This window comes from Plutella xylostella, chromosome 25 (genome assembly GCF_932276165.1).
Source record: "Plutella xylostella chromosome 25, ilPluXylo3.1, whole genome shotgun sequence".
NCBI classification, from domain to species: domain Eukaryota; kingdom Metazoa; phylum Arthropoda; class Insecta; order Lepidoptera; family Plutellidae; genus Plutella; species Plutella xylostella.
Genome location: NC_064005.1, coordinates 6,254,978 through 6,282,757, shown reverse-complemented (window position 1 = coordinate 6,282,757; position 27,780 = coordinate 6,254,978). Strand labels below are relative to the sequence as shown.

At 39.5% G+C, this 27,780-nt stretch overlaps 2 protein-coding genes across 3 annotated transcripts; one reads left to right on the top strand and one right to left on the bottom strand.

Annotated features, from left to right (window-relative positions):
- Positions 1 to 253: 253 nt before the first annotated feature.
- LOC105380388 (transcription factor IIIB 90 kDa subunit) lies at positions 254 to 27,757 on the bottom strand. The gene is made up of 11 exons (XM_038107198.2): positions 27,225 to 27,757; positions 26,890 to 27,114; positions 26,491 to 26,595; positions 9,472 to 9,621; positions 5,934 to 6,160; positions 5,108 to 5,234; positions 3,043 to 3,177; positions 2,269 to 2,502; positions 1,785 to 2,028; positions 1,040 to 1,218; positions 254 to 632 (listed from the first exon to the last, which is right to left on the bottom strand). Exons 1-11 carry the CDS (start codon positions 27,436 to 27,438, stop codon positions 505 to 507), a joined length of 1,968 nt encoding a protein of 655 aa, XP_037963126.2. The 5' UTR covers positions 27,439 to 27,757; the 3' UTR covers positions 254 to 504.
- Positions 19,261 to 25,699, top strand: LOC105380387 (BTB/POZ domain-containing protein 6-B). 2 transcript variants are annotated; one of them, XM_038107199.2, is made up of 7 exons: positions 19,261 to 19,595; positions 21,940 to 22,100; positions 22,698 to 22,970; positions 23,237 to 23,384; positions 23,764 to 23,980; positions 24,493 to 24,858; positions 24,951 to 25,699. In XM_038107199.2, exons 1-7 carry the CDS (start codon positions 19,492 to 19,494, stop codon positions 25,440 to 25,442), a joined length of 1,761 nt encoding a protein of 586 aa, XP_037963127.2. In that variant the 5' UTR covers positions 19,261 to 19,491; the 3' UTR covers positions 25,443 to 25,699. The 2 variants fall into 2 exon arrangements, with proteins under 2 accessions (XP_037963127.2, XP_048486147.1); XM_048630190.1 differs by lacking the exons at positions 19,261 to 19,595; positions 21,940 to 22,100 and adding an exon at positions 22,198 to 22,503.
- Positions 27,758 to 27,780: the final 23 nt, after the last annotated feature.

The following is a 27,780-nucleotide window of genomic DNA, read 5'->3' as shown; positions in this document are numbered from 1 at the left end:
ATTTCATAAGCTTTGTCAGTATTATCGTATTATCAGGAGAGCTAATTTTTTTCTTTGTAATATTGATACTCGCTCAACGAAGCAATACTCTTTACCATGGAAGTAGAAAAAAATGTATTTTTTTCTACTTTCATGCTCTTTACCTATACTATTTTTCTTTCTATAAATACTTATTTATAGTTATATTGATTGGCAGTTTCCAAAGGTCATAAGAACTGAGCAAAGTAGTGAACATTCAAATGTTCACTCCCTATAACCTGTTATAGGTGACTACGTCCTCAGGGCGCAAAGCTTCCTACCAGCGTCAATCTGCCAGTCTCACATGTCTGCCCAACCAGTGGGGTCACTATACAAAACGAACGAAGGAATAAACGATAGCTTGCGTGACAAATCTCGTTAGTTCGTTTTTGTATTTACACCACAGCGACCCTCCGTTAAACCATCTATCTACATACGCCCTTACAATATAGTCGAAATTATCTACATGTCACATAACATAGTAAACTAGTACTCCTCATAATCGTAGTCGTAGTCGTCCTCGGGTCCGTTCTGCAGCATGGCGGCCAGAGACAGCTCCTCGGCATCAGCGGCCGTCGTCTCCACCAGGTCTTCTTCGTAATCCTCGTCAGCGTCTGAGGATGGCAGGTGACAGTGAGACGGTGTTGGGAGAATGATGAGTACTGATAGACACATATTCGTCCTTAATATAAAACGTTGACTAAAGATAGTCCTGGTTTAGAACCGGTCGTGAGTTTTAATACAAGTCAGTAGTTTAAACCAGAACTATCTTTAGTCTTCGTTTTGAATTAAGGGGGATTTACATAATCCCATAGTTTCATTGGGTAAGGTTTTAATCACTAGGTACACAGAGCCGAGAGCACTGAATATCCGGCTTTGTGTTTCTCTTCGTCGGATTAAAAAGCTATAGGATATAGGTACCTATCAAGGCACTCGAATTATTTCTGGCAATCCCATTGTTCACTGTCTGTTCTGTCCAAAGGTGTTTGTGGTTATCCCTACTAACGGCAAAATAACTCACCAGTAAGTGCGCCAGCAGGCGTCGCGGGGGCGGGGGTGGCCGGCGCGGGGGTGGCGGGCGCGGGGGTGGAGGGCGCGGGGCTCGCCAGCGACAGGGCGGGCGGCGGGTTCTTCTTCTTGCGCTTGCGGGCCACTGGCGAGGTTAGGACTATCGGCTCCGATGGCGTTGCCGGTTTTGAACTGGGGATGGAGAAATTAAGTTTAGCATAAGATGTTAGCTTATTTGGGATATGTCAAAAACGATACAGAATAAAATATGGATTAAATTTTTTATGGGACGATAAAAATATCGTGCGCCTGATTTCAACATCGAAAACGTTATCTCCGGCATAAGTTGTGTGCAGGGTGCACACAACTGTATTTTTATTAACTGTTGTTTCGGCTTAGTATACCAATTTTGTAACACCCTGTATAGTAATTGGTCTGTGTACTAGCGGTGAAGGAGATTATTGTGAAGACTCTATAGCAGATCCAAATTCTAGATTTATGTAAAATAACGATAACGGCTTTCGTTTGATGATACGTGATCTGCCCTCAAATGTTGAGTTAAAAAATAAGAAACGTGTAACTCGAAGTCCGTCCGAAGGGGCGACATTTAGCATACAGCCAGAGCAAGAGTATTGAATTATCATGGCTCGCACTACCAGCAAAGTTCAAAGACACGCACTGCGAAGGAAACAGGTAGCCCCGTGTCAACATCACTGTTTCTTATCCATCTTTCATAAACAATTCAGAAACAAACTTACTCTTCAACCACCGCTGGCTGCGGCGTCGCCGGCGCCGTGCTGCCCGCCGGCGTCCCCGGCTGGTCCAGACTCCTCAATATGTCATAATTAATCTTGCTGCTAATCCTCTTCTCTGCCAGCATCTTCTCTATGGCCTCCCCGGCGGTGGCTGCGTTCATGGCCGTCTTTTTCTTGTACGAACCTCGCACTTTCTTCGTCTTGTCTTTGCCTTCTTCTTTTTCGCGGGCGCGTATCTCTTCTTTTACTGGAGTTAGAGAGGTGTGATGTTAAAGGTTGTATAATACCTAACCAATGCTTAGATAAAATGTATTAGGTAAGTCTATTTTGGTCTTTGCCACGATAACCAACGAATTGTAAAGTGGTATAGATAACAGACATATACAATACTACCGAATAAATGCCTTGGTTCTAAAGTTCTAATCCCATTGGGGGGCTTATATTTTGTAAGTATAAAGTTACAGTCAAGATGAAGCTCCCAACTTACTTTTCTGCTCCTTCAAATATCCCGCATTAATCCTATTCCACATCTTAGTCTTCAGTGCAGCTTCCGTCTCGCTCATGATCAGCGAGCTAACGTAGTCTTCGTCTCTTTCACTCAGCACCAGCTCCTCGTCCTTGTGAAGGTCCTTGCTGAACTGCAGCTTGGGTTCCGGCTTCACGAACTTGTCTTGAGACTTGTCTTCTGAAGGCCCCAGTCCTATTACGTGCAGGTCTGGCGCTGTGGGCAGTTGTGGAATGTTATGGTAAGACTTTATGTCAAATAGGTTTAGTTTTGGTGATAGGATAAGTAGAGGATGGAGGATGTCCAGAAGTGGGAGATTAAGGGCTGAAGATTGTGATAGAAGATAGAATTTAGACATCAATAATTATACGTATTGATAATACTTATGTATAATATTGGTTGGAAGAGGATTTTTGATCATATTTTGAGTTAACTGTGGTGTAAGGGTAAGCTCCACTATACTTGAGCCATCACAAACGTACCAACCATCTCAAAATCTTAACAGACACCGCGCATACACTTGTGTTGTACCGTTCTCGTGTACCTACCGAAGATATTCTATTCTATTCTGGTAGGAGGTAAAGTTCCTTTACGTGGCTCTCTCGAGTGGAACCTTTGTACATATCCCCTTGATTTCAGCTCAGCCAGCCTACCGAAGATACCGAATACCTTTAATGGAAGTGAGAGGTGTCACAAGGTGCTTAGCACGTTTATTATGGCTCAAGTGTATAATAAAACTTCACTAGTCTAACTGACCGAGTCCCTTCTCCATGGTCTCCTGCTTGAGCTGCGCGTCGCGGCTCGGGTCGGCCTGCTTGGCGATCTCGCCGATGAGGCTCAGAGTGTCCTCCGCGGCGAACTTGGACGCTTCCGCATCCTCTATACTCGCATCTGGAAGGATTAAGGTTGTGGGAAATTTTAATCTTGTTCGATTAAAAAAAAACTGAATAATATCTAGATGGCGTTATGATTTTGATAGCAATAGAAGAAGTGTACCGCATAGTTAGGCCCAATGTAGAAAGAAAGAAAGAAATAAAAGAAATTTCAAATTCAAATTCAAATGGTTTAATCGACGTAAAATTTTACAATTATTTGTCGATAGTCATCTACCACCATTTCACAAAGGCCCCGTCATTGAGAAGGAAAGAAATGGCGAAAGAAACTCCTCGAGCATCTTTTCAACTTTTTCCTTATAATCTATTACAATTTTTACTTATATCTAGTACCTACAATTTTACTTAAGTACCTATATCCATTTCATTTTTTCAATAGCCTTAGCTGAGGTGGACAAGACCACGCGTTTTTGTCGTTTAAATAATCATTTATACTATAGTAAGCTTTACTACATAATGTAGCTTTAACATAATTCTAAAATTTTTGCTCAGTAAGGTTTATTGCTTCATTTGATAATTTATTATAAAAGCGTATACAGTTCCCCATGAATGATGTGTTTGTTTTCGAAAGTCTGAGTGTGGGGAAAAGCAACTTATTTTTGTTTCTGGTCTCAATACCGTGAGTGGCTCCTACTTTACTAAATGAATTTAAGTTTTTACGAACATACATAATATTTTCATAAATATATTGGCATGGAACAGTTAGTATACCTATTTCCTTAAACGTATCTCTTAATGAAATTCTAGACCCTAATACATATATGGCTCGAATTGCTCGTTTTTGCAGAACAAAGATTTGATTAATGTCAGCCGCTCGTCCCCACAATAGAATTCCGTAAGACATAACACTATGAAAATAACTAAAATACACAAGCCTGGCTGTATCTACATCTGTTAACTGTCTAATGGTTCTAACCGCATAAGCTGCAGAACTCAATCTACCGGCTATCCTCTCAATATGGGGTCCCCATTGCAACTTTGAGTCAATTGTAATACCCAGGAATACCGTTTCATTTACTAACTCTAGCTTATCGTTATTCAATGTCAAATATGTCTCTACTTGTCTTACATTAGGCAAAGTGAATTTAATACATTTTGAAAGAAAGAAAACATTTATTTGACACAATGAACAACAAAAATGTAATCGCTCTGATACATTTTACAAAACACGCACTCACGCCTTGTACTAATGTACTCCCTTGCGGGGTAGGCAGAGGTGCATTGCTGCACCCACTTTTCGCCAGAGTGTTATGTTAGTCCCAATGTAATAGGGGGCGGGCCTATTGCCATTTTACGGGCACATCCAAGACCCGAGAACAAATATCTGTGTTTTAAACAAATATCTGCCCCAGCCGGGAATCGAACCCGGGACCATCGGCTCAGTAGTCAGGGTCACTAACCACTACGCCATTCGGTCGTCATTTACATTTTACATTATTTTAATTATGAAGAAGGATCAGCAAACTGTGCCGTACGGCGCCTTTTCATAATACATTTGTATAGGTAAAATGTGATGCGATGCGGCCCGGCATGCGGTATGCGACGGCTCGTCATCCGTCACCAATGAGAAAGATCCTTAATACCGATATTTTATTGAGTCATCATATCATTGCGTTAGCATTAATATGGGTTATATAATTAAGTATCACCTAGTTTCGTAAGTTAAAATTTGAATAAAAACAATGCATTCATATATCAGTAATCAGTTCAATAGAATTCAAGACCTTTGGCCGACAATGCAGCCTACAAACACATATGTACGTATATAGTAGACTACTACAGTCTAAAGCAATTTTAGGTTGGTAGTACAAGTACCTAGATTACTTATATCATTAAATATTCTAACTCATGATAATCTATAAATACCTAATATTGGACCTAAACCTAATATTAATTACTTACATACTTAGGTAATTAAAAACTCTTACCTAAATTAACAGGGGGAGGAGGCGGGTTGGCGGCCCTCTTTCTTTTTGAGTTGTCTTTTTCTAATTGTAAGTCTATTTCTCTCTGTAACTCCGATAGCTCCTTCTCGCCATCCTCTTCTTCTATTAGCTGAAAAATATCCCCATTTTATCAATTAACTAGATATAAAAACAAAACAAACCTTTATAGGTACCTACCTAATTCTGGTGTTAAACTAACTAGCAAACCGTAACCACTATTACTTTACAATATGATTCAATTTGATAATTGCTCTGACACCTAAAGAAAGATGAAATCTTGCCGATTTCATATTTCAACATAATTTTCTCACGTCTCTTCCATATTGAGCGTAGAGTGAAAACATTCCTATTCAAATAAGCCTTGAAATTCTTCCCATGTCGATGTAAACGTAAAATTCACTTAAATTATGAATTTGTGGTGATGATATCGCTAAAAGTTTTTTGATGTTGTTTTTGAAACCGCAAAGTTAGTTAGGGTTATAAATACCAATTAAAATATTATCTCGGTCTGGATTTAAATACCTATGTCGGTAATTCACACATGAGAAAACCAATTTTGCAACTACAAACACTACTGTTATTTTCCATTTAAAGTAATGGATTGAACTTACGTAGTGCGACAATGGATGCCGAATCTAACTGGCATAAAGATACTTACCTACGTCTTCCTAGTTACACACCTATTTTTTACTCTACCTACTGTTAAAAATTTAACACAAAATTCCCTAGCCAAAGGGCTTGGATTTAAGCTTTCTATCTATCTAGATTTTTTTCTTCGGTAGCCAAACATAACTCAAGTCCCACAAACCTTCTGCAGCCGCTCCTTATCCCGTTTCCTGGCGGCCCTGAACGCTGGCGGGTCCTGCTCCTCCTCCAGGTCCACCGTCATGAACTCGTCAAGGGTCAGCGCTGATGAGGGAGTGTCACCGAACTCTAGGAGCCGCTTGCGCAGCGTGGACTCGTGCACCTTGACGATGCGGACCACGTCGTTGGGCGTGCGGGAGAAGTCGTGGAGGCGGGCGGCTATGAGCAGCGCTGGGGGTGAAAGGGTTATTGGATTTATGGGTGTCAGTTAAAGGGCGTGACGGCGACGCGACGGTGATGCGTCGCCAGCGTGCCATCGGGTGTTATAGGTACGTTAATCCATAGAATATGAGATACACAGCGCGTCGAACGTGGCGTGACGTTGCTGTTTTGCTAGTGTTTTAACGCAAGTTGCAATTTTTGACCGCTTTTGGTAATAAATCCGATAGTTGGGTCGTTGAATCTGGATTTCGATGTTCCTTTCCATGTTCTTTCACAAAATAACCCCCTTACACATTATGAACCGGGATACTCCCCCTGCATGCCTTACTCCTGCTCACAGGACAAGTTCACGACCGCTAGCGACGGCGCAGTATCGGTTTCCCATAATCTAAATATGGTCCGGTCCTGGGGGTTACTCTATATGACCAGTGGCGGATTTACAAATTTGCCGCCCGTAGGCCATTCAATTTTTGCCGCCCCTACTGACTTCTGAAATTCAATTTGTTAGTTTAATCCCGTTATTAGTATGATTGTGAACTTAATGATGTGGATATTTCTATGTCTATCTGTCAACAACTTCAAATGTTTCATCAAATCTTATTTAAGGTTCCGTACCTCAAAAGGAAAAAAGAAACCCTTATAGGTATCACTTTGTTGTCCGGCTGTCTTTTTCTCAGAAACGGGTAAAAATATCAAAGCTGACATTTCGCAAAGATATACAAGGTGGGCCAAAAGTAATCACCCTATTGGAAATTGCTCTCATTTGTACAAATGGCCGCCAATTTAAAATTTGTTTTGATATTGGTGGACTAGACAAATGCAGAATACAAGTTGACAAGCCATGGAAGCCACACTTCCCAAGAACGCAAAATATTTTTGTATATTCAGTTTTCGGGTCGCCTTTTTTTCGTTTTATATATCGCCCGATTTAACCGTTTCAGACAGTTTTTGTGGGTGTTTTTTCAAGACCCTTTTTAATGTGAATAAGCCCGTGTCTCTGGAAGCCCTTGAGGACAACATTCGAGAATCTCTCGCCCGAAGGTCTCGCTGAATTGATGAGAAATGCCACAAAAGGAGCCCGTAGGGCAATCAATTGTGACGGCGCCCATTTGGCCAATATCATTTTCTAGACTTTACCAATAAAATTTTAAATGTTTAAATAAACATAGTTAATAAAAAAAAAGAATCGAAGTTTTTCATTTAGAAAAAAAATTGAGCCAATCAAGATAGAATGACTTCTTTTGATCCACCTTGTACAAATGTACGGCATCGACAAACTGGTAAAATAAATTAATGAAAAAAAAATGTTACCTTCCATACATGTAAAATATGTACATGTAAAGGGATGATTTTTTTCGTTGGTGTAAGGTATTGTACAGGTCTTTCAAAAATATCAAACCATTTTTTTATTCTTGGTAGACTCAAGTGACTGTTTGGTCCAAAAATATCACTGATGTACTTAGTACATATGACAAAATTCCACATTATCCACATATAACTACCATTACAGCCGTTTCCAGTTTCTCCAAATTCGAAAGTATTTCCGCCGCTTCTTGTAGCGTTACAGGCTTTTTAGTAATATCATATTTGATTGATTTCAAAGAATATGCATGCCAAGAATCTCTTTAACTATTACATGCTTCTTTTCTGGCTGACCATCGTCTCAAATTCACTCTATTCCGGGTTTTGCCTTTCCCGATTTCACTCATTTATTTAAGCCAGCGTTGTGTCGAGTTTACAAAAAATTCCTGTAGCAGCATGAAAAAGCGTCAATCTTGGCTAGTTTAAGACGTGACATAAGTTATGCATCGCGCTCACTCACATCGCGCAGCCTCAAGAGCGAGCGCGACGACGTAGAACTTTTGTCACGACTTAAATGCGCCCCGTACTAGCCCTTCTGAGCATGATTCAGCAGCCACAGTTGCCACTAAATTCAAAGAATATAGGTACATACTGATTATATGACAGTGCGTTTATTTATATGTAGATTGTGTGGGTTCCGCTCATCTGGCATAATCTTTATTGACCAAAACTCATTTCGCATAACTCGTATGGTCTAAACTTTTTTGGCCGAACCATCACTTTGCCAAGACTTATGTGGCATAAGGCTCGTTTCGTCTAAAACTCTTTAGGCACAATCTTTAAACACCTAAGTTTCGTTTGCTCAAATTTATGTTCGTCTATACCTATGTATAATCTTGTTTCTCCTAATGTTATTTTAATAAATAATATATTAAGTATGTAGTAAATGTACAAATTGTGGTATTTTTCTCCTACATCGCGAAAATCACGATATTGTATGATCAAAAAATCGAAAGTTAACGACCAATATAATTATTACAAACCCCATGAGATCGAAACCTAAAAATAGGTGCGACGACGAGCAAAGCGAGGAGGAGCGTGTTAGGTGCACATGTTCATCAAAACCAAAGCGGAGCGCAGCGAAGCGGAGCGGAGCGTTTTCCAAACAGCGGAAACAATACAAGGCACCAGTTTGCGCTATGTAGGGAGACGCTCCGTCAAAGTTAAAGCCAAACGAATATTATTACTTTGTATAAACCTATGCCATAGCATTTATTAGGCTATTCAAGATTTTGCCATACCATTATTAGGCTAAACAATGTTATGCGAAATAACTTTTTACTAAACGAGATTTATGCCATACGATTTTCGGCGTAACGAGACTTTGACCAAACGTTACTATGCAATACGAGATTAGCCAAAAAAATCTTATGCCAAAAAAGGTAGAACCAGATTGTGTACACGTAAATTTATATTTAAAAAATCTGTAAAATAAAAAATGCTAAATTTGCCGCCCCTCTAAATCTGCCGCCCTAGGCACTGGCCTTTTTGGCCTATAGGTAAATCCGAAATCCTGTATATGACGAAAAACTAAGTTCCGAGGGCCTCCTAGGGCCTAGAGAGTTCCTAAGGGCGAGCCACGACCACAACTTTATCCCATTGTATTAAACGTGCTGATCGCACGACAGGTCCCATTCGTTTTCGTCAGTAACCCTCCTGTACCCGTATCATGAAAATTCGAGCTAACGAATAGAATCGAATGCGAGTGCGACTATTGTCAACTTGACATCACTTTCGAACACTTTTTACCTTTCGAATGAGTTTCGAAAAGAATGACCACAGATTACATAATATTATTCTGACAATGACCTATGGAATGATAGCTCTGTCAAACTTTCGCAAATCTATACACCGCCATTTTGTTGTTGACAGGTTGACAGCACTTTCGAATAGACTATCGAATAGAATGTGCTGCGTTTTTTCCGGATTGCTCTACTGTACTCATTGTAGGTACTCACCGGCGCCGCACAGACCCGAGGGCCGCCGCCCCGAGTGGATGGAGTCTCTCTTCATGCGCTGCACGAGCCGCAGCGCCGTCATGCTGACCTCGTGCTTGCGCTCCCCGAACTGGAGCTGCGACGCGAACCGCAGGATGTAGAGGCACGGGTCTGGTGGTGAAGAATAAGGGTTAGAAGGTAGCTGATGGGGTTCAATAGCTAGCAGGGTAAGGTTAAATTTTGAATGTGCACCTATCGGGTCTGATGGTGAGGAATGCGGGTCAGATGGTAGCAAAAGGGATTTCCGCCGCCGATTACCCGCCGATAAACGCCGTAAACGATAGAGTACTATTTATTTGTACCTACCAACCTATACCAAGGAATAATAACAAAATTACAGTACAACTTAATTAGGATACACAAGGTGGTCTTATCGCTTATAGCGATCTATTCCAGACAACCGGTTGCTGCTACTGTTGACTGGTACATATATACATGATTGCCTCAAAAACCTGAAAGTCGGTGTCACTCCTAGCGTGACTTTGGACGATGCTGGCCTACATAACTACATTAGGTAAATCCTTATAAATATTCGTGATCTTTAATACGCGGAAATAGGTGGACCGTTATTCAAATTAATTACGCCTAATGTTTAAATAATCGGATATATTTTAGTTTCGCGATGCGGAAAAAGAAACCCGTTAGAAATCGATCAGCATTTATTTAAGGACATTTTCGAGCGACGCCAAGAGTGAGGCCCGGCCTTGCACGAACGGTCATCAACCTGAGTGCCATGACCGTCAGAGTATACCCACTGCTGGGGTCCTACTCCTGCTTGTTGAATCAAGGTTTCGAAGACAAACGACCTAAACGTGTTGCATTAGAGATGGCGTGGCGTGGCGGCAGTTTGAAACACGATTATCATAAAGTGGGAGTACGGGTCCAAAGCTAAATAATATAAAACGTTGATACTTCGCAAAGGTGAACGAGTTTGCTAATTGACCACTATAGGCTTTATCGCGATGCCTCAAGGGTCAGTTTAGTTTGAAATATTAATGCGCGATACTTTTTTTGGCTCATAAGAAGGTCGGTTTCTTGTTCTTCCTGTTTGATTTACTTTTAACTGGTATCGGCTATTTCAGAAGTGCAGGCTAAATATGTTTTATTTATACTACCCGCTACGATGGGGGTGCGGCCTGCTTGTATATTTTTTTTTTCAAATAATTCAGACCAGTTTCCTATCTTTATATTATAGTAAGTACAGGCTGTTAAAACCTTTATCTTACAAGTCAGTGTTAACAACATTCCCCAAGAGTCTTACAATTAAATTAAAGCTTTTATAAACCTTAAAAACCAAATAAGAAAACCACATAGTATCAATATTTGTGACTGACTATTGTAACCATGGTAGGTATATTGTATCATTAATACATTATATTAGGTATGTACCTACCTATATCTCTTTTATGAACACAGCAGAGACGTTGCATGTCAACAAACTACCCAAAATTTAATTATTCGTAATTACAAACCAATACCAACGCCGGTAAACAACTATATGAACCACATATGAACCTCTGAGTCACAAACGTATTGCAAGCTCGGCAGTTCAACTTTAAATCTCCAGAGGACAGGCATAAATAATAAATGTCATTGCTATCTAGTTTGTGGCCAGGTGAATGTCATCATCATCATCGGCCCGCATACATCCACTTCTGCACATAGGCTTCTTGCAGGAAATATCACTCTGACCTCTGCCCTCATCCAGTTACTACCGGCTACTTGCTGTAGGTTGTCGGTCCGGCGAGCCGAACGGCGTCCCACGCTACGCTTGTTTGTCCGTCTCCACCCAAGAACTGGTTTACCCCACCGTTAACGGTTCTTCAGTATATGGTTATGGCCGGCCCACAGCCACTTCAGCTTGCAGACTTACTAAATGCCTTTTTTATCTTACGAATGACCCCATTTCTGATGCGATCCTTCAGAAGAACCTGGAACACGGCTCTATCCATAGCACGCTGAGTGTAGTAAATAGGTGGCCCAGTCCGGTCAACGTTCACGCTATACGTCATCACCGGCAGGACACACAGGTTGAAGACCTCAATCTTCACGCTTTAACTTAACTTACTCGGTAAGTATATCCAATATTGGTTCGATTCGGGTCGATAAACAAGATTACCTAAGCTGTGTACCATTATGAGTTATCGATAAAAAACCTCAGCTAGTATAACTGATTGTGAGCGAAGAAAGCGAAACTAGAGATTACGCAATATTTGTATCGGTCGACTGAAGTGGTCAGAAGTAATTTTGCTATTAGACAACTAAAATATTGTCAGGTCACAAGATATGCCTGCTTATAAATATTAAAATAAAATAACCTAAAAGGCCTATCTCCAGCAGAGGACGGTTACGGGCTGAACATGGTAAAAAGTGAACCACCCTCGATAACTAAGAAGAGAAGATCATTTTAAAAAGGTTCCCGATTTTAATGACTAAATAATGTTATTTTGATAAGTTATTAACTACTTTTGTGTACTATATCGGTGAGTGACCACTGATCCTCATCTTACAGGTTTTTACCTAGTTTGAGTATCAGGGGACACATTATTGATGCATATAGTTTACAGCCTAAATCTATGCTTGTTAACTTTGGTTTTTGTACTTAAGTTTAAGTTTGACTATGAAATAAATTATTATTATTATTTTATTTTTTATTATTTTAAAGAAATACTTTTAAATTTGGAACGATGATGAGAAAGCCTATCAGATTTATTTAAGTTTTAAGGCTAAACAATGGCAGTGGCGATATTATTGATGCAGACAAAACAATTGACTGCAGAAAAAGGTTGCGTGCATCACATAGTGTTTGTATTCTAAAGAAGGTAACACAGTGGACACAGGTTACAGTAGAGAAACCTCGTCGCAAGAACAACGGTAACGATAAGCAAGTGCTATCATAACCCAAACTGGGGACAAACACTAGACATCATACTTAAGGCTTTAAAATTATCTACTTACTAATTGCGATAGGTAGGTCGTAGTAGTCATAGTCATGGTACATGGCGAAAAGAATAAGGAGATTGTTCATGTTTTTAGCTGTGTGACACTGGAGTGGAGTCACTGTGTGCCAACATTGGCTACAGGGCTACAGGTAATAAACGTGCTGTTATCTAAATTAATCACGCAACTCCTAATGGTGAGAAAAGGAAAATAAGTAATCAGCATCAGCCAGCAATGTCCACTGCTTGACCTAGGCCCCTCACAGGGAGCGAAATTCCACTCAATCTTAAAAATGTTTGCTTCTATTTTGAAAAAGTCACGTGACCATCAAAGTTTATGTTTCTCCACATATTTTTTTCGCGAATTTTGTATAGTTGTGTTACAAGAGATATTTAGATTGACCCCCTGATTCACCCCTTTCGGGTCAGTACACCTCTTTTGCTGCACCCTGTATACACAAACGGGTCTTATTATGATTAGATTTCGATTAGATTATTTCAGTAGGAATTCCCTGATGTACGCTTAGGTATGATTTCCGAGGGAATTAATTACCGATACGCACAACTATTGCATCACTGAACCTTTCACAATGTACCGTTTACCGACTTTACATCACCTCGTCAACAAAAAAATTTAGCTGGACACGCTTTATTTACTTTGTGCGTATACAGGGTGGTGCAAAAGTGGTAGAGTAAACCGAAAAAGGGTGACTTAGAGGGAGATAATGAACAATTTTATTTCTATTTACGACTTATGGAAATTCGCGATAAAAATATCTGCTCCGCAAAGTTAAAAGTCTCGTGACCAACAAAGATATACAGCATAGAGAGAAATTATTATAAAATTCAATATTGCACATTAAATTACAGTGTACATAGGCACCTGCGTGAAGTTAGCAGCCTAAAGTTAGCAGCCTATGAATATGCGACCAAATTAAGATGGTCACTTCACTCATCCTGTTCTTATTCAATTAAAACGTATGCAAAGGCTTACGTTGTGTATAGTAGAAGTACTATATGCTAATAAAAATTTAATACGAACCAATATTGTCAAAATTACCATAATTCTAACTTATTTAAATTAAAGTCAGCAGCCTAAATGGTCCATTTGTATGGAGGCACCTGGAAGTTGTCCAGATACCAGCATCTCACCTAGTTTATTTTGTGTGTTGTTTCATAAGAAAAGGCTGACAGAAGTTTAATCAACATTGAAAGAGGATAACAGGGGTAACGGGACGAAAGAATGAAATAAAAGTTAGCAGCCTAAATGGTGAATTTGTATGGGGGCACCTGGAAGTCGTCCAGATGCCAGCATCTCACCTAGTTTATTTTGTGAATATTCCTATAAACAAAGGCTGACAGAAGTTTCATCAACATTGAAAGAGGATAGCAGGGGTAGCCGGGCCACTTTATAAGTGATTTTGGTGGAAATACGTCATTTTGTATGGAGACACCTGGAAGTTGTCCAGATGCCAGCATCTCATCTAGTTTATTTTGTGTGTTGTTGCATAAGAAAAGGCTGACAGAAGTTTCATTAATATTGAAAGAGGATAACAGGGGTGACGGGACGAAAGAATGAAATAAAAAGTTAGCAGCCTAAATGGTGAATTTGTATGGGGGCACCTGGAAGTCGTCCAGATGCCAGCATCTCACCTAGTTTATTTTGTGTATATTCCCATAAACAAAGGCTGACAGAAGTTTCATCAACATTGAAAGAGGATAGCAGGGGTAGCCGAGCCACTTTATAACTGATTTTGCTGGAAAAACTACATTTTGTATGGAGACACCTGTAAGTTGTCCAGATGCCAGCATCTCACCTAGTTTATTTTGTGTGTTGTTGCATAAGAAAAGGCTGACAGAAGTTTAATCAACATTGAATGAGGATAACAGGGGTAACGGGACAAAAGAATGAAATAAAAGTAAGCAGCCTAAATGGTGAATTTGTATGGGGGCACCTGGAAGTCGTCCAGATGCCAGCATCTCACCTAGTTTATTTTGTGTATATTCCCATAAACAAAGGCTGACAGAAGTTTCATCAACATTGAAAGAGGATAGCAGGGGTAGCCGAGCCACTTTATGACTGATTTTGGTGGAAATACGTCATTTTGTATGGAGACACCTGGAAGTTGTCCAGATGCCAGCATCTCACCTAGTTTATTTTGTGTGTTGTTGCATAAGAAAAGGCTGACAGAAGTTTCATCAACATTGAAAGAGGATAACAGGGGCAACGGGAAGAAAGAATGAAATATAAAGTTAGCAGCCTAAATGGTGACTTTGTATGGGGGCACCTGGAAGTCGTCCAGATGCCAGCATCTCACCTAGTTTATTTTGTGAATATTCTCATAAACAAAGGCTGACAGAAGTTTTATCAACATTGAAAGAGGATAGCAGGGGTAGCCGAGCCACTTTATGACTGATTTTGGTGGAAATACGTCATTTTGTATGGAGACACCTGGAAGTTGTCCAGATGCCAGCATCTCACCTAGTTTATTTTGTGTATTGTTGCATAAAAAAAGGCTGACAGAAGTTTCATCAACATTGAAAGAGGATAACAGAAGCAACGGGAAGAAAGAATGAAATGAAAAGTTAGCAGCCTAAATGGTGAATTTGTATGGGGGCACCTGGAAATCGTCCAGATGCCAGCATCTCACCTAGTTTATTTTGTGTATATTCCCTTAAACAAAGGCTGACAGAAGTTTCATCAACATTGAAAGAGGATAGCAGGGGTAGCCGGGCCACTTTATAAGTGATTTTGGTGGAAATACGTCATTTTGTATGGAGACACCTGGAAGTTGTCCAGATGCCAGCATCTCATCTAGTTTATTTTGTGTGTTGTTGCATAAGAAAAGGCTGACAGAAGTTTCATCAACATTGAAAGAGGATAACAGGGGCAACGGGAAGAAAGAATGAAATATAAAGTTAGCAGCCTAAATGGTGACTTTGTATGGGGGCACCTGGAAGTTGTCCAGATGCCAGCATCTTACCTAGTTTACTTTGTTTTTTGACTCATGAGAAAAGGCTGACAGAAGTTTCATCAACATTGAAAGAGGATAGCAGGGGTAGCCGGGCCACTTTAGAACTGATTTTGGTGGAAGATCGTCATTTTGTATGGAGACACCTGGAAGTTGTCCAGATGCCAGCATCTCACCTATAGTTTATTTTGTGTATCGACTTATGAGTAATAGCTGAATGAAGTTTCATTAATATTAAAACAGGATAAAAGGCGTAACGGGACGAAAGAATGAAATAAAAAGTTAACTGCTAACTTTATATTTCATTCTTTCTTCCCGTTGCCCCTGTTATCCTCTTTCAATGTTGATGAAACTTCTGTCAGCCTTTTCTTATGCAACAACACACAAAATAAACTAGATGAGATGCTGGCATCTGGACAACTTCCAGGTGTCTCCATACAAAATGACGTATTTCCACCAAAATCAGTCATAAAGTGGCTCGGCTACCCCTGCTATCCTCTTTCAATGTTGATGAAACTTCTGTCAGCCTTTGTTTATGGGAATATACACAAAATTAACTAGGTGAGATGCTGGCATCTGGACGACTTCCAGGTGCCCCCATACAAAGTCACCATTTAGGCTGCTAACTTTTTTTTTCATTCTTTCGTCCCGTTACCCCTGTTATCCTCTTTCAATGTTGATGAAACTTCTGTCAGCCTTTTCTTATGAAACAACACACAAAATAAAATAGGTGAGATGCTGGCATCTGGACAACTTCCAGGTGTCTCCATACAAAATGACGTTTTTCCACCAAAATCAGTTATAAAGTGGCCCGGCTACCCCTGCTATCCTCTTTCAATGTTGACGAAACTTCTGTCAGCCTTTTCTTATGCAACAACACACAAAATAAACTAGATGAGATGCTGGCATCTGGACAACTTCCAAATGTCTCCATACAAAATGTCGTTTTTCCACCAAATTCAGTTATAAAGTGGCTCGGCTACCCCTGCTATCCTCTTTTAATGTTGATGAAACTTCTGTCAGCCTTTGTTTATGGGAATATACACAAAATAAACTAGGTGAGATGCTGGCATCTGGACGACTTCCAGGTGCCCCCATACAAATTCACCATTTAGGCTGCTAACTTTTTATTTCATTCTTTCGTCCCGTTACCCCTGTTATCCTCTTTCAATGTTGATGAAACTTCTGTCAGCCTTTTCTTATGAAACAACACACAAAATAAACTAGGTGAGATGCTGGCATCTGGACAACTTCCAGGTGTCTCCATACAAAATGACGTTTTTCCACCAAAATCAGATATAAAGTGGCCCGGCTACCCCTGCTATCCTCTTTCAATGTTGATGAAACTTCTGTCAGCCTTTGTTTTTAGGAATATACACAAAATAAACTAGGTGAGATGCTGGCATCTGGACGACTTCCAGGTGCCCCCATACAAATTCACCATTTAGGCTGCTAACTTTTATTTCATTCTTTCGTCCCGTTATCCCTGTTATCCTCTTTCAATGTTGATGAAACTTCTGTCAGCCTTTTCTTATGCAACAACACATAAAATAAACTAGATGAGATGCTGGCATCTGGACAACTTCCAGGTGTCTCCATACAAAATGACGTATTTCCACCAAAATCAGTCATAAAGTGGCTCGGCTACCCCTGCTATCCTCTTTCAATGTTGATGAAACTTCTGTCAGCCTTTGTTTATGGGAATATACACAAAATAAACTAGGTGAGATGCTGGCATCTGGACGACTTCCAGGTGCCCCCATACAAAGTCACCATTTAGGCTGCTAACTTTTTTTTTCATTCTTTCGTCCCGTTACCCCTGTTATCCTCTTTCAATGTAGATGAAACTTCTGTCAGCCTTTTCTTATGAAAAAACACACAAAATAAACTAGGTGAGATGCTGGCATCTGGACAACTTCCAGGTGCCTCCATACAAATGGACCATTTAGGCTGCTGACTTTAATTGAAATAAGTTAGAATTATGGTAATTTTGACAATATTGGTTCGTATTAAATTTTTATTAGCATATAGTACTACTACTATACACAACGTAAGCCTTTGCATACGTTTTAATTGAATAAGAACAGGATGAGTGAAGTGACCATCTTAATTTGGTCGCATATTCATAGGCTGCTAACTTTAGGCTGCTAACTTCACGCAGGTTACATAGGCGAACTTAATCCTAATAGCATTCTCATTTTAGATAACATTTGGTGTTGTGGAGAGGGTAGTAGACCAGACAGTATGATCCCCTGAGTGACCCCCAGCCCTTTCAACTTACTATTTACCTTTTTGGAACATCCTGTATCAATAATATGCACTAGTAAGTACTCGTTTTACTACCTTATAGTACCTAGGTATTTAAAATATTAGTCTTCGTTATGTCGTAAAGTGTTAAGGTGTTAATAGGTAGTTTGGTTTTTGCCTCAATGTCAGCAAGTAAGCCATGAGTTTTGTATTGAGTACGTCTGTAGGGAAATGATGACCTAGCAATTGCAATATTTTTGCTAAACATGCTTTGTAGAGTCTTAACATGTCGACATTAAAACCTTATTTTTCAGGTACTTCATAAAATAAGTAAACGTACTACCACGGTTGTCTGGAAGAGATCGCTTTTAGCGATAAGACCGCCATTTGTTCATCTCTGTTATTTAAGTTAGATTTAAGTTTTTTTTATGGTGTGCAAATAAAGATTATTGTATTGTATTGTATTGTAGATTTGAGAATATAAATTTCAGATATATGTACTTTCACACAGTAACAGTTCCTAACTTATAACACATGTGTTATTCCTGTATCATGTAGTTATCTTTTCATAGGATAGTAATTGGCATGTGTGTTCAGTGAGCATATTTATAACTTTCAGCGTATGGAAACTCCAAAATTTTAAAAAAAGTGTTCTCTCTTGGGCTATGTCCGAAAAAAATCAACAACGCTCATAATTACTACGTTTAACCGGTGCTTGTATTATCAGTGCCGGTGTGAATATAGACTTAGTATATACTCCAGTATACTAAGTCTATGGTGTGAATCAAATAGGTACTCGGTGACGGAAAACATGCAAAAACGGGACCACCAAAACTAAGGAAAACCGTTTTTCTCTCGACCTCCGTCCGTGCGACATTGAGCGCTAAACACAGGCCGGCGATGAGTCGGTGATACCATCTGACTGCAGACGATCTGCTTACGAACAATACGGCGTACGTTGATGACATACTAATTAAGTGTATTGTATTGTAAAGTAAGTGGTGTTCAAGAGCAGTGAATTGTTCGTACAGGGAACACTACCCTGTTGTAAATGTAACTCTTTGGTGTCCTCTTTTTTGTTACTATTTATATTTTATACTATAGGTACAGTACATAGAGTACGAGTTGTTTCTGTTGCTATAATATTATTTGTTTATCAGCTTGAAATTGGAGATATGTACAGCAGCTGTAAGATTCCTTGTATTGGATTGACCTATATGCGAGCATGTCATATCCTACATAATATCCTTACCGTAAAAACCAAAAACATCCAAATCGCCAGCCAAGCCATTTCTATACAAGAGAAAGATAACAGATTAGGTAATGAAGTGCTCTTTACATCATACTATTTTTGTAGAAACCGGACGTGACTTTCGACCGCATAGATCTCACCGTTCACCTCGTGACACAAGGTGAAACAAACGATCAGATTTGTCACCCATCGCAATGATAACGCAGGATAACAATGTAAGTATAACACCTTAACAAATCACCGGCGGTGTGGCAACTACAGCGAGCGGCTAGGAAGCGGCTTCATGGCCACATTCATAGATGCACAAGCGAATCTACCGGAGCGTCTGTAATCTACAATCAGTATAAACAAGACAGTCGGCCGGTGTGAAGTGTTGTGCCGAACTCGGAATCAATAGTGATAATAAATAGTAAGGCAATTTCATTCAGAGACAGGTGCGTTGCGGCCGACCTTGCGCAGGCGCCGGTGCCAGTCAGCGACAGACCAGCGCCGCACGAGCGCGCGCGCAGCTTCTAGTCAGACTATAGTGCGTCTAGATCTAGTGTACCATGAGGAGGGACCGCGGGGTGCAATGAAGGGTGCTGTCAAAGTGCCCAGCCACCTCACAGTGTTCGTTGGAAAGGTCGTGTTGCATTGGCTGCTGAAAAACGCTGACTTGGTGTTCATAATCTACCGGTGTGTATTACTGCAGTGTTTACAGTGTGATGTTTCGATGGGTGTGTTTTGATGGAGGTGTGTTGTGTAGGAATGAGTGGAAGAGGTCAAAGATACCACGCAGGAGTCCAGTAAAACGATAAGTTGGAATTAAATTCGACATATAAATAATAAGCGCTCACCAAAGCCGGTTTAATTCGGTTCCTGTTTACCGAGACATTTGTTTTTGTAAATATTATAAATTATAATTAAGTAGGCAGTTCGGAAGTTTATTGTACACACTTACGACCGCTATTAATATATTTATGACCATGACTAAATCGAATAATATTCATAACGTGCGTATCACTTGACTTAATAAAATACCTTCACAATTTTATTAAAACGATTACTTAATTGTTTATGATTAATTAGTAGCATTTCTGAGCTTCGCATCGCCTTTGCAGGATATTTCGTGAGAATGGGGTAGGTATGTCCGTAAAAAACTGTATTCTGATCATTTTCTTAGTGATTTTGTGATAAGGGCTGGTCTAGGGTTTGTCACTGTGTTAATGTGTTTGTGAAGGGATTATCCATTGAGAAAAGTGTAATGGTTGCAACGCACATAGGTACTACGTAGACCATACATACCGCACCGTTATTTCAATACAGTCACAAAAAAAATGCATTATTTAAGCGTCCAACCGACACACACCGACATTAGAAAAAATTACCAAATTTGTTTATAGTGATGGCATTATAAGGGTGCAAAACGTATTAGACGTAAGTACCTAAGTATATTATATTATACGATATACGGTATAAAGCGAACTTATTTTATGATGATAGGTATAAGATTTAATATATAGGTATTGCGCTTAAAACCGTAGCTATCAAAAGTGATTTTAAGTATTTACTTCAGATTTAAAAAATCAAAACATATTAAGATGCATTTTAAAACTGGTTGTTGTCACGGTGCTTGCCTGTGCAATGTACCCATTAACACAAAAATTAATATTTATGGCATTTTCGTTATTATTTCAATTTACATTACGCAAATTATACTGTCAGCAGCAATTTACGTTCAATAAATAATATAAATGGGGGTCTATTATTTAAATTTTTTGATGTTTACAATATTCATTAGGTAGGTACTTACATACCTACACCGGTACCCAAGGTGCACAAAATGAGCGTCCTGCTGAAACTGATCCTTATAGAATAATACATCCCGCGCGCCCTTGGCAGTGGGCAGTCAGCGAATGACAATGTAATAAGTACCTACCTAACTAGCTGGCTAATCATTCATCAGGTTCTACCTTTTTTGGCCTAATCTTTGTTTGCCTAATCTCGTATTGCATAGTAACGTTTGGTCAGTCTCGTTTCGCCGAAAATCGTATGGCATAAATATCGTTTAGTAAAAAGTTATTTCGCATAATCTTGTTTAGCCTAATAATGGTATGGCCAAATCTTGAATAGCCTAATAATGGCATAGGTTATACAAAGTAATAATATTCGTTTGGCTCTAACTTTGGCGAAGCGTCTTCCTACATAGCGCTGGTAACTGATGCCTTGTATTGTTTCCGCTATGTGGGAGACGCTCCGCTCCGCTTCGCTGCGCTCCGCTTTGCTTTGGACGAACATGTGCACCTAACACATGTTCACTTTAACAATCTTTAGGTTTCGACCCATGTTTGTAATAATTATGACGGTCACTTTCGATATTTTCATCATTCAATATCGTGATTTTCGGGATGTAGGAGAAAAATACAACAATTTGTACATTTACTACATACTAACTTAAGATAATATTAGGAGAAACAAGATTATACCTATACGAACATAAATTTGTGCAAAAGAGATTTAGTTGTTTCAAGATTGTACTAAACGAGTTTTAGGCGAAACGAGTCCTATGCCATATAAAACTTGGCAAAGTGATGATTCGGTCAAAAAAGTTTAGACCATACGAGTTATGCGAAACGAGTTTTGGGCAATAAAGATTAGGCCAGATGAGGGGAACACCATTCATCATCATCAGCTTGAACTTTTTTAACACCCTGTACCTATTTGATGAAAAACAAACAAATACATACAACATGACTTTAGTCTAGCTAAAGAGTTGCCAATCTAAATAAATATTAAGTTGCTGTTTTTTTAGCAGTTATCCGTTCTATGCTGTATAGGTCCAATAGATGTAGAGATACTTATAGTTTTAATAGAGGACATGTACAATCGTACTTAATCGAGAGGAGTTTTCTGATAGTTCACAGTTCGTTGTTATGACGTGACGGTCTCTACCTACGAAGGGTCGGACTTCATTGCCCCAGACTAGCGGAACTCTGCTAGATTATCAGTTACCTAATAAGTGCTACGTTTATTGTTTCAGTTTTGTTTGGTATGCATGTAAAATACAAGAAAAGTCCTCGATGAATAGCAGCGTAGATTTCTTTGAAAACCTGATCGACCAAGATGGAAGGTTCGCGGAACTAAATTGTCAAGAGAACACGCACCGCGGTGGAAGGGTACGGCAGCGCCCGTCATTACAAGGTATTCAACTTTATTTATAACACAGACATGTACTTAAATGATTAATGATTGATGTAACAATTATGTGTAACGAGGAAAATCTGTAATAAATGCAGTCAGTTTTCTACCTTGTTGCAAGTTGTAAGGTTGTTTTTTCACAATATTCATCTGGCATCCCCATTCTTGACTTTTACTTTGTGCTCTTTGGTCAAAATCGATTGACATTTAGAAATTCAAAATGGCTGACGTCAAAGCAGCGAGTTGTGTTTATTCCTGTTGTTAAATGTTTTGAAGATTGTTAGTTCAAATTAACGAGTTTCGTGACTGATAGATATGTCGAATTTGTGTTCGAGAATCGTTTCCAAGCACCCAAAGCGTTTGCAGGAGAGCATGTCAGTAACCCAGACGAATACTTGGATGAACGGTGAGAGAAGTTCGCGTTATTTATTATTGATTTATTCAAAACACTACGTATTTTCGCGTCATGCTCCGGTCAGTAAGAATATTAATTGGAGGGTTTGTCGCACGAAGCGCTATTCAAATTATGTGGCCGGGGTCCTATAATTAGTTTGACCTTATTCCGTTGTCTTACGTATGTGGTGTGGTGTAATTTCGCAGCGGAAAACATCAATAATGGTGGCGGGCTGTCGCTGTCGCCGCCGCACACGGTGTCGCAGCGCGAGACGGGCACGCAGGTGTGCTACAGCGGCCCGCCGTCCCCCTGCGGCTCCGCGGCCTCGGGCCCGCCCGCCGCGTCACCGCCGCCGCCCCCGGGCCAAGCCACCCTCGACCCCAACTGGCAGGCCACCAAGCCCACCATCCGCGAGAGGAATGCAGCCATGTTCAACAACCAGCTCATGGCAGACATCAGATTCATTGTTGGTCAACCAGGTAATTTATTTGTCTTATGACTTGTTGGAAATTATTTACTTGACCAACAAAAACTTATTTTCTTTTAAAATCTCGACTCAGCTACAATAAAATGCTAAGTGCAGCAGGAAAATGTAACAAAGGATTTTAGATAGCCAATAATAAAATTGCATATTTACACACAATGCTTGCTATTCCTATGGATTAACATATCATGCAGTTATTAGTTGTTACCATTGTTATTATTATCTTGATAAACATAAAACAATATCATGTCTTCTTTTCAGGACACACGCAAGTAATTCCTGCACACAAATATGTGTTGGCTACAGGCAGCTCTGTGTTCTACGCCATGTTCTTCGGTGGCCTCGCAGAGTGCAAGCAGGAGATTGAGGTTCCCGATGTGGAACCATCAGCATTCCTCACATTGCTCAAGTAAGCATACAAATTTCAAATATAAATTCAGTTTCAGCCATTATTATTTTCACTGCTTTGAATCAGAATACCAAATAGTTGATTTCAATTCTAATTTAGGTGGGTTGAGTTGTGAATGTATGATAATGAATGGAATTTTTTATTCCAGACCTAATGGTCTGAATAGTTCTAACAAAAAACACATTATCATTTCGTAAAACTGGTATTTACTTTGTTTGAAATAATAAAATCTAAATTTTATGTTGCAATTATTACTTTTGTATGATGTGTGTAAAAAATGATATTATAAAATTGAACAGATTATAATCTTTAATCAGAGCACTTATTTTTTTATTGTAGAGATTATTTTGATCTTAACCTGTTTCAATTGAATTTTCAGGTATTTATATTGTGACGAAATTCAGCTCGAGGCTGACACGGTGCTTTCAACTCTATATGTCGCGAAGAAGTACATAGTCCCACATTTAGCAAGAGCATGTGTCAACTTCCTTGAAACTAGTCTTACTGCAAAAAACGCCTGCCTGCTCCTCAGCCAGTCTCGGCTATTTGAGGAGCCGGAACTACTCCAGCGGTGCTGGGAAGTGATAGATGCACAGGTATGTGAGTCGACTGAGAACCTCGCTGCTATGCGCCTTCAACAGTCTTCATCCTACGACAGTCTCCTTATTGAGTTGTCAGAGTCTTCCCATAACAATTTATCTAGTCCAGAATGTAACGAAAGTATTGAAAATTTGCACAACCTTAGAAACTAAACAAATCAAATGTATTTTATAAGTGTCATAGTCGTATTAAATCCCCATTGATTTACAAAATTGTATTCCGAAACTTGGTTGTGATTTAGGTTTAGTTAACTTGTATAAGTATAAAAGTCTCTCTAAACATTCCGATCCACTCAATTTTATATATAAATTTATATTCCTAGTCTTAAGTTTTACTGCAATACAGTTTGTACTCATAATTATGTTTGTAAATTCACATACTGAAGTCAAGTATTTAAGTTGGCACTTTGTACTGTATTGACTTTATAGATCTGAATAAATGTTTACAAATTGTATTGCAGTCTTTTATTTCGTATGAGCCCCTTTGAAATCTCCAATTTGTATTGTAGGCCGAGATGGCGCTGACGTCGGAGGGGTTCGTGGACATCGACGTGTCGACGCTGGAGTCGGTGCTGGCGCGGGAGACGCTCAACTGCAAGGAGATAGCCCTGTTCGAGGCGGCGCTGGCGTGGGCGCAGGCGGAGTGCGGGCGCCGCGACGTGGACCCCACTCCTCAGAACAGGCGAGCCGTGCTCGGCCGAACCATCTACCTGATCAGGTTCCCGACCATGTCGCTGGAGGAATTTGCCAACAGCGCGGCGCAGCTCGGTATATTGACGCCGCAAGAAACGATTGATATATTTTTGCATTTCACTGCGGCCACCAAGCCTCACCTCTCATATCCTACTAAGATAAGGACAGGACTAAAAGCACAGGTAAATATTGATATTTCATTTGTGTGTTTATAACACTGAGTAATATTAAGTTTACGACGGATAAGTAAATGTCTGTAAATGTTTACTTTCAGATCTGCCACCGGTTCCAGTCGTGCGCGTACCGCAGCAACCAGTGGCGCTACCGCGGCCGCTGCGACTCCATACAGTTTTGCGTCGACAAAAGAATATTTGTCGTCGGATTTGGGCTTTATGGCTCATCCAACGGAGCAGCCGATTACAACGTCAAGATCGAACTAAAGAGACTGGGGCGCGTTCTGGCCGAGAACAATACTAAATTCTTCTCAGACGGCTCAAGCAACACTTTCCATGTGTATTTTGAAAACCCAATTCAAATTGAGCCAGAATGTTTCTACACTGCTTCTGCTATACTGGATGGAAGTGAACTGAGTTACTTTGGACAGGAAGGTTTGAGTGAAGTGTACATGGGCACGGTGACATTCCAGTTCCACTGCTCATCAGAGAGCACCAACGGGACCGGGGTGCAAGGAGGCCAGATTCCGGAGCTCATTTATTACGGACCCACCGTCACTACCACATCCAGCTCAACCACAAATGAGGACTGACAAAAGCCGAGATCTCGGCCCCTAAACTTTTACTCTGTATAAATGTAAAAATGTAGCAATCTCATTATATCCTAACAGGAGATACTCGACTACATGAAAAATTATAATAGTCTGCAAAATTCTCTCTTGTATATTGTTAAATAGATGATAAGTACTTAAAAATGTGATATGGATGTTGTAGAACTCTAGATTGGCATAGCATTTAGGTATATCCATAATACAAGTTCTTCGCAATATAAAATATGAATAGTATTTAATTATTTGTTTTATTTTTTCTTCTATGTTAAAGTTGTTTTTCTTGCCATGCATTCATAACTGCATGTTTTACACTTATACGATTCAGTCAGTCCAAACTAGCTTTGATATTTTGTCTTGGCTGTAAGCAGCATGCTGTCTTATAGATATTATCAGACCAGAACACTACATGGATGTTCTTATAAGCTCATCTACTAACAAAGATTATAAAAAATGAATCAGCAGCATATACCTATCTTTGATATTTGTGAATACATACAGACTATCCAAGTGAAGTTATGAAGTCCATTTTTGTATTCTAATACAAACATACCTATTACCTTCTCGTTAAAGAAGCATATGTTCCTTACCTACTATAGTTCCTAAATTAATGTCCAAAACCATAGACATTAAAATATTGTATTTAAAATCAAATATACTACACCTATATTTTTGCTTCCAAAACCTTTGTATGTACAAATTTCATGAAGATTCCAAAAATATATAGGCATATACCTACTAGTATACTTTTTCTAGTATTAATATTAGTTCTCTCTCATACAATGGTACAAGCTGTAGGTCTGCACCACGCGACTTAATGTCTCTTTCAGTCAAACTTGATAGCATTTCACTATAAAGTCACACCTCCTTATTAATAGAAAAGCGACAGAATGTTTTTGCTATTGAACTGTTTTGTCCCTCTCTGTCAAAGAACAAATTATGAGCAAAAACATTCCATAACTTATCTATGTATAAAGGGGACAGAATGGAAAGGCTAGAAGCGGAGAAACTTTATTCATAACTAGGTACTTACCCATTGAAGGAATGTTGATGCACAGAGCTCTTGACAATCTGAAGTATGTGCGGCCGAGTTGATAACAGCATATCCCAAGTGCATCACTTATATCAATAAGTAAATCTGTATTGTCATTGTTAAGGATATCAGAACAAAGAAATTAGGTTTAATGTATCTATGTACTGGAAAACCAAAATATTTCAAGATATTGTCAGATAGTAACTGTTTCATGAATTAAATAACAATATGGTAGAATATAGTCCTATGGAGTAATGACTGTAAAATGTTTAAAGCCATGGAAGGTTTAAAAAGTCAGAGAAAAGAATGTACTTACTAAATTGCATCTTAAAAGATAAATAGTATATTATTACAAATTATTATTACAATAATTTAGCAATAACTATTATAAAAGGATACGCGCAGTGCCTTCTGTTCGGCATGTGATGTAGACACAGGCTGCTTGAATATGGCTGGCCGGCCGACCTTTAGTCAAGTGTCTGGACAGAGCCATCTTGAAGAAGTTACAGGCTATGTCAATGCACTGCTGGTTCAACCGGAGCTGCTGGCAGAGGGCGGTTATTCCATGTCTCGCTTTCTTCAGAGTCACTTCTCTGGATTCTTGGCCAATACCCGCATTAAATGCTGAAAAAGTAAAATAAATTGAGTTTGGTAAATATTAGAATATATATTCAATTATACAGCAACCAACTACTACAAATAGGACTAGGTAAGTAGAAAAATAAACCAGTTACCTCCTCCAAATCCAGTGGCACCACCTTTAGTGTCAGCTGAGACGAACTGACCGATGGTAGAGGCACCTCCATGTGCGTTTTCCGCAAACTCTATCTCAGCGACGATGATGTTGTCCTCAAGGACGGTACCACAGTTGGTGCACACCGCATCACCCCGCGCGGGGTCTACTTCGATGTCTGAAGAACCACAATGTTTGCATTTCTTTCCAGACATATTGTTGGTGGTGGTCTAGTTAATTTACTTTACTTCTTACAAATACTCTTTTTTTTCACATTTATTCAGTTCAGTTGTTCGTTCTATTTTGAAATATATTTTATTTAACTGAAAGTCACGTGTAAAAACACAACATGCTCGAGTTTAACAAGAAAATAATAATTTCAACGTTGATTCACTTCACTCACTTTTCAGCTGTGTCCGTTCGGAAACCACTGCACTGCCCAATATTTTGATGTTCTTTATTCATTCAGATTGATCAGATTATTCAGTCAGTGCGAGTTCAGTGCACAGAATAAGATGTGTGAATAGAAACACGACAGTATAGTGCCACAAACTTAT